This window comes from Rhinopithecus bieti, unplaced genomic scaffold (assembly GCF_001698545.2).
Source record: "Rhinopithecus bieti isolate Rb0 unplaced genomic scaffold, ASM169854v2 scaffold_68536, whole genome shotgun sequence".
Classification (NCBI taxonomy): domain Eukaryota; kingdom Metazoa; phylum Chordata; class Mammalia; order Primates; family Cercopithecidae; genus Rhinopithecus; species Rhinopithecus bieti.
This window is the reverse complement of record NW_016825477.1, coordinates 10,070-22,400: the sequence shown is the minus strand read 5'-3', so window position 1 is coordinate 22,400 and position 12,331 is coordinate 10,070. Positions and strand designations below refer to the sequence as shown.

The following is a 12,331-nucleotide window of genomic DNA, read 5'->3' as shown; positions in this document are numbered from 1 at the left end:
AAAAAAAAAAAAAAAAAAAAATAATAATAATAATAATAATAAACGTTTTATTTCCTGTGACGTTTCTACTTCCAATAAATGTTTCTGACGATGAAGCATATTATTATTCTGTCTATTAACAATGGATGTTATTATTTATTATTCATTTTTATTTTTGAGACAGGGTCTCCTCTGTTGCCCAGGCTGGAGTGCAGTGGCTCGATCGCAGCTCACTGCAGCCTCAACAACCTGGGCTCAAGCGATCCTTCCACCTCAGTCTCCTTAGTAGCTGGGACTACAGGCGTGATTCACTGCGCTTAGCTAATCTTTGTATTTTTTGTAGAGATGGGGGTCTCCCTATGTTGCGCAGACTTGTCTGGAACTCCTGGGCTCAAGAGATCCTCTGGCTTTGGCTTCCCAAATTGCTAGGATTACAGGCATGAGCCACCACGCCTGGCCTGAATTTTTTTTTTTTTTTTCCTCTGAGACAGGGTCTCTGTCAGCTAGGCTAGAGCGCAGTAGCACGATCTCGCTGGAGTTTTGGTTTTGTTTTGGTTTTTTTTTTTTTTTGAGATGGAGTCTCGCACTGTATCCTAGGATGGAGTGCCATGGTGCAATCTGGGCTCACTGCATCCTCTGCCTTCCAGGTTCATGAGATTCTCCTGCCTCAGCCTCCCAAGAAGCTGGGATTACAGGCGCACACTACCACGCCCGGCAAATGTTTTTTGGTATTTTTAGTAGAGACGGGTTTCACTATGTTGGCCAGGCTAGTCTCAAACTCCTAACCTCGTGATCTGCCCGCCTTGGCTTCCCAAAGTGCTGGGATTACAGGCGTGAGCCACCAAGCCTGTCCGGATTTTTTTTATTTAGATAAAGTTCACATGTCCTAAGATTCACCCCATTAAACCGTACAATTCACTGTTTTTTAGCATATTTACAAAGATGTGCAATCATCACCACTATATAACACCCCAACATTTTAATCACCTCAGTGGGTTTTCGTAATTGGCTGGTATAAATATTTAGAATGTAAGATTAAGGTGGGGCGCGGTGGCTCAGGTCTGCAATCCCAGCACTTTGGAAGGCGGAGGAAGGCAGATCATTTGAGGTCAGGAGTTTGAGACCAATCTAGCCAACAACGTGAAACCTTGTCTCTAGTAAAAATACAAAAAAATTAGCTGCGCGTGGTGGCATACACCTGTAATCCCAGTTACTCAGCAGGCTGAGGCACGGGAATTACTTGAACCCATGAGGCAGAGGTTGCAGTGAGCCGAGATTGTGCCACTGCACTCCAGCCTGGGCGACAGAGCACGACTCTGTCTCAAAAAAAAGAAAAAAAAAAAAAGAATGTAAGATTAAAGTGAATACCTCCAGTTTTCACCATCACTTAACTAATGCATGCATTTATTGAAACATAACTTCCTATTTTAGGCAAATTGTTGTATTAAAAATTTATGTGATATAAAACAGGTATTCATATAAATTTTACTTAAGTATTCAATGAACACATAGATAACCTAAATTCTATTTTTTTTTGTTTTTTGTTTTTTTGAGATGGAGTCTGGCTCCGTTGCCCAGGCTAGAGTGCAATGTCTCAATCTCAGCTCACTGCAACCTCCCCCTCCTGGGTTCAAGGGATTCTCCTGCCTCAGCCTTCCGAGTAGCTGGGATTACAGGTACGTGCCACCATGCCCAGGTAATTTTTCTATTTTTTAGGAAAGGGTTTTCGCCAGGTCAGGATTTTGGTCAGGCTGGTCTCGAACTCCTGACCTCAACTGATCAGCAAACCTCGGCCTCCCAAAGTGCTGGGATTACAGACGTGAAGCACTGCACCTGGCCCAGAAAACCTAAATCCTTATTTATTCACCTGTCCTTACATTTTTTTTCTGGTTTGAAATAGCTGTTTATAAAAGCAACTCCATTAAAATTGGGGAAAGGACACGAACAGACACTTCTCAAAAGAAGGCATACATGTGGCCAACAAACACGGAAAAAAAGCTCAATATCACTGATAATTCGAGAAATGCAAATCAAAACCACATGAGATACCACCTCAGACTAGTCAGAATGGTGATCATTAAAAAGTCAAAAAACAAAAGATACTGGTGAGGTTGTGGAGAAAACGGAACGCTCTTACACTATTTGTGGGGGTGTAAATTAGTTCAGCCATTGTGGAAGACAGAGTGGCAATTCCTCAAAGCCCTAGAGGAAGAAATACCATTTGACCAAGCAGTCTCATTACTAGGTATATAGCCTCCAAAATATAAATCATTCTATTATAAAGATCCATGCACGCATATGTTCACTGCAGCACTATTCACAATAGCAAAGACATGGAATCAATCCAAATGCTCATCAATGATAGACTGGATAAACAAAATGTGGTACATATACACCATGAAATACCATGCAGCCATAAAAACGAACAAGATCATATGCTTTGCAGGGACATGGATGGAGCCGAAAGCCATTATTCTCAGCAAACTAAGGCAGGAACAGAAAACCAAATACCGCATGTTCTCATTTATAAGTGGGAGCTGACTGGTGAGAACACATGGACGCATGCGGGGAAACAACACACACTGAGGCCTGTCCGAGGGTTGGGGGTGGGAGGAGGGAGAGCATCAGGAAGAACAGCTAATGGATGCTGGGCTTCATAGCTAGATGATGGGATGATCTGCGCAGCAAACCACCATGGCACACAGTTTACCTATGTAACAACCCTCCACATCCTGCACATGTACCCCTGAACTTAAAAGTCGGGAAAAAAAAAAAAGAGAGGTAGCAGAGAAATTATCACCTTAATGAATTCCTTTCTTCACTTCTCATGTTGCCCCTCACTTTCCCTAATTTTCCTCGTTTTATCGTTTATAATATTTATTTCCTAAATAATCTACCTTGATGAGTATTTATAAGTGAGTGAGCTTGGCTTCTCAGTATTCGTCATTGTGGCTTTCATACTATCCTTTCACTTCTCCTTACTATACTTTTGCATAATAGTTGTCTAGTAAGTGTTTATGNAAGGTGTCAAGAATTTTTAAATTTTAAAACACCGATTTATCGGTAATCGAGGTTTTTTTGGATCTACTTCTTTAAGAAAAAAAACAAAACAAAACAGCGCACTTGAGACGCTCTCACGACACCTAGCTAAATTTACTGGGAACGCAGTCTAACGTCACCAAGGCCCACCTCCCGGGCCCTAGAAATCACTCTGTGGGAACAAGCTAGGGACTTTGATTTTGCTAGCCCTGCCCCTCTGAGCCCTTCGCCAAACTTCCGCGAGGGGGCGCCCGCCCCGCCATCCGCCGGGGCTCAGCACGCGGCCTTTTCCCAGCCAAGAGCCCCGTCATTGGTGGGCGCGGACCCCGAGCCGATCTCGCCTTATTAAATTACAGAAATCGGTATTAAAAAAAAAAAGGGCGGGGTGGACACTCCCTCTTTTCTGTTCTCACACCCTAGCTGATTCCCAGGTTTCGGGAAACTCCACAGGAAACGGAAATGGTCTCTCCCTGGCCAGCGCGCGCGCCGGGTTGCATCACCCGCCTCGCACAGGCCGGGCGGGGCGGGGGTTTGGTGGCTGCCCTCAGTATTGCCTGCACAAATATCTACTAGGTCTACGACGAATTGCTCCAGCAACTTTGCACCGTGTTTTCCAGTAAGCCTACCGACAGGCACTGTGCAGATTCAAGCGGAGAGAAGTCCAAGTAGTGAGGCCGCTGCTGAACCGGCCATCCTGAGCCCCTACTCGGCCTTCCCGCCTCCGCTTCCCCGCCCCGCACTAGGACCCCTGCAGACGATCAGGCGGCAGCCGGGGTGACTTCCTTCCTCTTCTGGCAACATGGCGGGCGGAGAAGCCGGAGTGACTCTGGGGCAGCCGCATCTTTCGCGTCAGGATCTCACCACGTTGGTGAGGTTTTGCTTGGGGAGGATGCAGAGTGAGCTCGGGAGTGGAGATGACCGAGCCTCCCGGTGGCATTGGTACTAGTCAGTGTCGGCAGCATGGGTCAGGAGCCTGGATCAGGAGGGAGAACTGTAGCTGGGCGCCTTAAGCCATGCTCACGCCGCCTGTACCCAGGCCAGTCCACGATCTGGGCGCAGAGGTGTACGGTCGTGGGACTTCGAGCTTCTGGAGGATTCGGCTGGAAGTCTTGATGTTGATTGTCATGGTTTCAGCCTCTTAACGTCTGGGAAGGGAGTGTCTTGTCTGCATTACTTTTAGTGCTAATGTTCCCAAGATTGGGGGAGCCTCTGATCTCCAGATATCCCATAGTTGAGTGGAGGTGTAGTCTGTTGTGTAATGATGAAGGGCTCTTACAGCTTCCCAGCCATAGGAGTACAAAGTTACTGATAGAGGAAAGGCGCTTTAGAAGTAGTAGAAAGCTGTGCAGATGGTGGCGAGATGTAGATGGCAAACGTAAAGGCAAAGGAAAAGTTCTGATTTGTTTTATGTGCGGTGTTTTAAAATATATTTCATTGCAGGATGTTACCAAGTTGACGCCACTTTCACACGAAGTTATCAGCAGGCAAGCCACAATTAATATAGGTAAGAATAACTTAAGAAACCTGATCTTACTGATCTCCAACAATTAATTTTAACCTCACTTTTTGTGTGATTACCTGGATAATATGAGGATTCACATATTCAAGAAATAGATATTGAGTCCTTGTGAATAAAGCACCTGCTAGATTTGCGGGGGAAGGGAGCACAAAGAATGCTGCCCATGTCTAGCTTACAGACTTGGTAAGAAGAAAAAATGGAGACATAAGAAAAGTTTAATAGCATGAGACAGTATGTAGTCATACGTATCAGAAGTTTAAGGAAGAGGTGAAAATGTGGCTGTACTTGCCACACAGGATTATTTCAAGGGCCGAATTTATGAAAGTTTTATTTGATGTACAAGCTGCGATTAAGTAGAGGGTTTTTTTTTTTCTTAATTGGCACCTGGAACTTTAGAGGAGAAGTTACGTTGACCGAGTGTAAATTTTGGACATTTTGAGTTTGTACAAACAGCATAGTTAAAAGTAAGACTAGTTTTAACCTAGTTAAAAGTAAGACCCCACCATGAGGCTATTAAAGTTACAGTATTACAGTCTGGAGCTTTAATTTATTAATGCAAACAAAGCCCAAATAAGCCTACAGGCCTTAAACTACTGCCCCTGCATTAAAAATTTTGGTTGGGGTGACCTCGGAGCATAACTTAATCTCCGAACAACCTATGCTAAGACTGTACCAGTTAAAGTGAATTACTATGCATATATTGACCCAATAATTTGATCAGCGGAACAAATTACAATTAAACTTAGGTTGTTTCCTTGTTTGTTCACAAATCCCTTTTTGTTGTGTCAGGGCCCATCATACCTGTTTACTTTAATCTGGAAATGCTGGAAGGTTCCTTAGTATATAAAGTTCTGGCCAGGTGCAGTGGCTTATGCCTGTAATCCCAGCCCTTTAGGAGGCAGGTGGATTGCTTGAGTCCTGGGCAACATGGCCAAACCCCATCTCTACAAAAAATACAAAAAATTAGCTGTGTGTGGTGGTGCATGCCTGCAGTCCCAGCTACTAAGGAGGCCGAGGTGGGAGGATTGCTCCAGCCCAGGTGGTTGACGTTGCAGTGCGCTGTGATCAGAGCATTGCACTCCAGTCTGTCCCAGAGTATGTTTTTTAAGTAAAGCTGTTACATGGAAGTTTCTCTTCAGTCCTATATGAGAACACGTTTCTAGTAGGAAGGGGTATGGGGGAGGAAAAATGGAAATCACTGTTGGTTTTATGTTGATATTTACGGTAAGTTATGGCTTTGGCTTTATTTTATTTATTTTATTTTATTTTGTTTTGTGACAGTCTCGCTCTGTTGCCAGGCTGGCGTGCAGTGGTGTGATCTCGGCTCACTGCAGCCTCCACCTCCTGGGTTCAAACGAGTCTCCTGCTTCAGCCTCCCCGGTAGCTGGGACTACAGGCACGTGCCACCACGCCCAGCTAATTTTTGTATTTTTAGTAGAGATGGGGTTTCACCATGTTGGCCGGGATGATCTCGATCTCTTGACCTTGTGATCCAAAGTGTTGGGATTACTGGCGTGAGCCACCGTGTCCAGCCGGCTTTGGGTTTTCTACACTTAAAACTATTTGAAAAAATACTTGGTATGTAATTAAATACACATGAATTAATTTTTTGAACTTTGACCATAGGTACAATTGGTCATGTAGCTCATGGGAAATCCACAGTTGTCAAAGCTATTTCTGGAGTTCACACCGTCAGGTTCAAAAATGAACTAGAAAGAAATATTACAATCAAGCTTGGATATGCTAATGCTAAGGTAAGCTGTGTACTGTGAAACGAGAAACTAACTTTAATTGTTGTGCAGATAATAGATCAAAATCTTTTTTTATTGAAATTTTAGATTTATAAACTTGATGACCCAAGTTGCCCTCGGCCAGAATGTTATAGATCTTGTGGAAGCAGTACACCTGATGAGTTTCCTACAGACATTGCAGGGACCAAAGGGAACTTCAAATTAGTCAGGTGACTTCTTTTTTGCTAAGCACACTACACTTTATATTTTATTGTCTTCTGTTTTGTACTTTTGAAATATTGAGATGTTAAACAATGAACCTAATTGCTAAATGGTTTTGTTGTTTTCCATTGTTTTATGTTTTATGGCAAATCTGAAAAGTCAAGCATCTAAACCTAAGTTAAAATACTTACCTGCAATTTCTCCAAACTAAAAGTATCACTTAAACAAAATAGAAAACAACTCATTGGATTGAAGAGATTCTTTCTGTAGGCTTCCTGAATTTCTTTTAAACAGTGCTGTTTTTGTATATTAAATAGAGATGAACGGAGCCATTTCTAATTACTGCTGTAAAACACTTGAACTTGTTCCCCATCTATTTTCTGAATATGATTGCATACCTGGTTTTTTATCAGGATACTGACATCTGTCTAGTGATGTTTGTGGGGATTGGAGATGCCCTACAAGGAATGTTTAGATTGGGGCAGGGCTAGGACCAGGGAGAGACAAGTGAGGCCTTCACCTCAAGCCCAAAATTTAAGTGGGCCTGGGGGTGGAGGTATGCCAGAAAACTCAGTAATTAGGATAAATATTTTAATGCAGTTTTTTTGGAATTAGTGCAAAAAATGTGATAACAGAATATCAGAATTTTAAATAAAGGCAGACTCAATATTACTGAATTTGTTTCGTCTCTTGCTTCAGTATCACTTTCTGGCTCAGCATGGCATTGTCTTTTGTTTATGATTGATTTTTTGCATTAATTTTGACTTTTTAAAAATATTGAATGCATATATTTTTCTTTCTTTTTCTTTTCTTTCTTTTTTTTTGAGACTGTGTCTCTCTGTTGCCCAGGTTGGAGTGCAGTGGTGCGATCTCGGCTCACTGCAGCCTCCACTTTCTGGGTTCAAGCAATTCTCATGCCTCAGCCTCCCGAGTAGCTGGGATTACAGGCATGAGCCACCACGTCCAACTAGTTTGTATTTTTATTTATTTATTTATTTTTGAGAGGGAGTCTTGCTATGTCGCCAGGCTGGAGTACAGTGGCGTGGTCTCGGCCCACTGCAACTTCTGACTCCCTGGTTCAAGTTATTTTTCTGCCTTAGCCTCGGAGTAGCTGGGATTACAGGCACGCGCCACCACGCCCAGCTAATTTTTATATTTTTAGTAGAGACGGGGTTTTACCATGTTGGCCAGGATGGTCTCGATCTCTTGACCTTGTGATCCGCCTGCCTCGGCCTCCCAAAGTGCTGGAATTACAGGTGTGAGACACTGTGCCCAGCCTAGTTTTTATATTTTTAGTAGAGGTGGGCTTTCACCATATTGTCCAGACTCATCTCTATCTCCTGGCCTCAAGTGATCTGCCTGCCTCAGCCTCCCAAAGTGCTGGGATTACAGGCATGAGCCTCCATGCCTGGCCATTTTCCTTGATTACTGAGTTTTTTGGCATTCTCTTAAAGTTTGCGCTTGTCTCACTGTAGTCCTGGCCCTTAGTAGGGGATTAGCAAGCTTTTTCCACAAAGGGCCAGATGGTAAATATTTTCAGCTTTGCAAACCATAGAGTTTGTGTTGCTTCTGTTCTTCTATTACAGAAGCAGATGTAGGCAATATATGTATAAATAGGTATGGTGGTGGGCTAGATTTGGCCTAAGAGCTGACCTCTGTTTTAGATCATGACAATGTGAGCATATGATTAAAAAAAAAATTGTGACTCTGAATGAATACCATAGTTTTGTTTTAAAAAGGGCGGCCGTCTCTGTTTCAAATGGGCAATTCTAGTTTTCAAGGTGCTACAGGTATTTTGGAAATTTTTTTTTTTTTCCTTAGTAGAGGCCAGGTTTCACCAGTTGGTCAGGCTGGTCTCAAACTCCTGACCTCAGGTGATCCACCTGCCTCAGTCTCCCAAAGTGCTGGGATAAGTCATTATAAGTTTTAGCTTTCAAATCAATGACATTCTCAGTATATACTCTACACCATTATTCTATACCATTTTCACTTTCATTGGATTTGGGAGTTTCTTTATCTTCTGTTCTGCACATAACTAATTTAATTTGCTTTGTAATCTGCAGTGGTTTTAATCAGCTGGTGAACTTATTTCCAAGTTCTAGAAACACCGAGCCCTGTAACCATTTTATACCAATAAGATTATTTCCTAAGTTGATTTAACTTTAAAAAATCTATAACTAGCATGTTTAAGTAGTGACTGATGTTAAGGCTGATTGTTATTTCTCAATTGTTAGACATGTTTCCTTTGTTGACTGTCCTGGCCATGATATTTTGATGGCTACTATGCTGAATGGTGCAGCAGTGATGGATGCAGCTCTTCTGTTGATAGGTAAATACCTCACAATTGGTTTGGACAAATCAGTGTGGAGCAAATCCAAGATGAAGTATTTAAAGCGGAACTAAGGCCTTTAAGGATCATATCTATTACCTAAGGGTGACACGAATGGGAACTAACGTGTCATCCAGGATGACTTGCCTACCTACCAGCTATCACAAAATACTGAAAAAGATAGATTTGGGGCTGATAGCTTGTGAGAATTCTTGTGGTAGCATTTGAGAAAATGAAAAAAAGTCAGTAGTTCATTTTTCTCATTTAAATCACATGAGGTGATTTATTTAGTTTTAAATGTATGTGTAAAACTATTTGTGTTATGGTTTGTGTGTGTGTGTATGTCTGAATTGTCTACTGTGGAAGTATTTAAGATACAAATACCATTCATAATAAGTGCTGAAGTCGCCGGGCGCGGTGGCTCACGCCTGTAATCCCAGCACTTTGGGAGGCGGAGACGGGCGGATCACGAGGTCAGGAGATTGAGACCATCCTGGCTAACATGGTGAAACTCCGTCTCTACTAAAAATACAAAAAATTAGCCGGGCGTGGTGGTGCGCGCCTGTAGTCCCAGCTACTCGGAGGCTGAGGCAGGAGAATGGCATGAACCCGGGAGGCGGAGCTGGCAGTGAGCCGAGATCGTGCCACTGCCCTCCAGCCTGGGTGACAAAGCGAGACTCCGTCTCAAAAAAAAAAAAAAAACAGTGCTGAAGTCTAGGAATAAGTGGAGTTTTGAAGGGTAGCGTATGTATTGTTTCTTAACGTTAGCTGTCGAGAGATTTCATTACTATGGGATAAATTTTTTTAATTTTTATTTATTTATTTATTTTTGAGACGGAGTCTGGCTCTCTCGCCCAGGCTGGAGTGCAGTGGTGCCATCTCTGCTCGCTGCAAGCACCGCCTCCCGGGTTCACGCCATTCTCCTGCCTCAGCCTCCCGAGTAGCTGGGACTACAGGCACCCGCCACCACGCCTGGCTAATTTTTTGTATTTTTAGTGGAGACGGGATTTCACCATGTTAGCCAAGATGGTCTCGATCTCCTGATCTTGTGATCCACCCGCCTTGGCCTCCCAAAGTGCTAGGATTACAGGCGTGAGCCACGCCAAGCCTGGGATAAAATTTTTTAAAAGCGCCGGATGTGGTGGCTCACGCCTGTAATCCCAGCACTTTGGGAGGCTGAGGCGGGCGGGTCATGGGGTCAGGGGATTGAAACCCTCCCTGCTAACATGGGGAAACACCGTCTCTACTAAAAATACAAAAAATTAGCCGGGTGTGGTGGCGGGTGCCTGTAATCCCAGCTACTCGGGAGGCTGAGGCAGGAGAATGGCGTGAACCTGGGAGGCGGAGCCTGCAGTGAGCTGAGATCGCGCCACTACACTCCAGCCTGGGTGACAGAGCAAGACTCCGTCTCAAAAAAAAAACAAAAAACAAAAACATCAGCCGGGTGTGGTGGCACATGTCTGTAATCCCAGCTACTCGGGAGAATCTCTTGAACCCGGGAGGCAGAGGTTGCGGTGAGCCAGGATCGCGCCATTGCACTCTAGTCTGGTCAACAAGAGCGAAAACTACATCTCAAAAAAAAAGCGACTGGGCATGGTAGCTCATGCCTGTAATCCCAGCACTTTGGGAGGCTGAGGCAGATGGATCACTTGAAGTCAGGAGTTCAAGACCAGCCTGGCCAATAGGGTGAAACCCTGTCTCTATTAAAAGTACAAAAAATTAGCCAGGCATGGTGGTGCATGCCTATAATCCCAGCTACTTGGGAGGCGGAGGCACGAGAGTCACTTGAACCCAGGAGGCAGAGGTTGCAGTGAGCCGAGATCGAGCCATTGCACTCCAGCCTGGGTGACAGAAGGAGACTTGGTCTTGAAAAAAAAAAAAAAAAGCTGGGCGCGGTGGCTTACACCTATAATCCCTGCACTTTGGGAGGCCAAGGCAGGTGGATCACTTGAGGTGTCAGGAGTTTGAGACCAGTCTGGTCAACATGGTGAAACCCTGCCTCTATTAAAAGTACGAAAATTAGCCAGGCGTGGTGGGGCACACCTGTAATCACAGCTACTCAGGAGGCTGAGGCAGGAGAATCGCTTGAACCCGGGAGGCAGAGGATGCAGTGAGCTGAGGTGACGCCACTGCACTCCAGCCTGGGTGACAGAGACAGAGTGAGACTCAGTCTCAAAAAAAAGAAAAAAAGATTTTTTTTTAAAGCATGCCATGTCGGTATAGTCAGGACACTTGAACATCACGACTTGAGGAGGTTAATCATTGGAGTCCTCAACAAAACATGCCCATTTCTTTATAATACACTGTGGGTTATCTTTGCAGTTAGCATTCTTCCCTCCCTCGGTTGAAGAATAGCCTCTGATATTAGTTAAAATTCATGGACAGTATTAGGTGCCTTTCCCTTTTAATTACTGTCTACTTCTCAAGAGCTTGACTGGGCCAGAACATTTCTAAGACTGGAGAGAGTTAGAGGGCTATACCCCATACCTGAGCAGAAACTGAGTACAGACCCTGAGAAAAGTCAAACTTAATTGATTTTAAGCTTCTTGCTCAGGACCAGGATTGGGAGCCAGACAATTGGGAGGTTCCAGTGAACGCAGGCAACAGAGGGTGAAGCAGGGCCAAACGGTGGATACCTGGCAATAATATCTAGGAATGTTGCCTTCATTAGGGTTAGAACATTGAGAAGTCTCCTTTATTAGATACCAACTTCTTTTGGCGGGGGGGAGTGGGTGGCAAAAGAGACTCAAAATGTACCATTTTATGTATTTAAAGTGTACAGTTTAGTGGCATTAAGTACATTGACAATTTTGTACAACATAGTGTTTGTAGTTTCACCACTATCTAGTTCCAGAACTTTTATATCACCACAAAAGGAAGCCCCATGCCCATGAAGCATCCATTCCCATGTTTTCCTCCCCCAGCCCCTAGCAACCAATAATCTGCTTTCTCTCTTTATGGATTTGCCTGCCTGTTCTGGATATTTCCAGCTATTCTTATAGGTATCTTTTTTATTCTTCATCAACTAGCTGGTAATGAATCTTGTCCTCAGCCTCAGACGTCTGAACACCTGGCTGCTATAGAGATCATGAAACTGAAGCATATTTTGATTCTACAAAATAAAATTGATTTGGTAAAAGAGAGTCAGGCTAAAGAACAATACGAGCAGATCCTTGCATTTGTCCAAGGTAAGAAGCCATAATATGTAATAAATCTGTGAATCACTTTGAGAGGCATTTACTCTGGATACCAGATGTTAAATTAACTTTTAATATATTATCTAAAACAAGGTAAACCTATGAGTCTTAAGCTTTATCGCCCTACCTACTGCTTGTTAGCAACCTGATACAACTAATGAAATCTATGATTCTGAATTTAATATACTAAACTGTATTTTGCTGGCAGCAAGTTAGAACTGGGGTTATTTTCTGGAAACTTTATCGATCAGATTAAAAAAAAATCTCAGTGATAGTAAAATGAATAAAATATTTTTTTTTTTTTTTTTTTTTTTTT

The 12,331-nt window shown here is 43.4% G+C and overlaps 1 protein-coding gene across 1 annotated transcript in view; it reads left to right on the top strand.

Moving 5' to 3' along the window:
• Positions 1–3,502: 3,502 nt before the first annotated feature.
• LOC108522678 (eukaryotic translation initiation factor 2 subunit 3) overlaps positions 3,503–12,331 on the top strand; it is a gene marked incomplete at its 3' end in the record, with an annotated part of 18,894 nt that continues 10,065 nt past the window's right edge. Inside the window, 6 exon segments of the mRNA XM_017863050.1 lie at positions 3,503–3,886; positions 4,459–4,522; positions 6,164–6,291; positions 6,376–6,497; positions 8,724–8,818; positions 11,848–12,032. Coding sequence (XP_017718539.1) covers positions 3,818–3,886; positions 4,459–4,522; positions 6,164–6,291; positions 6,376–6,497; positions 8,724–8,818; positions 11,848–12,032 — 663 coding nt within the window.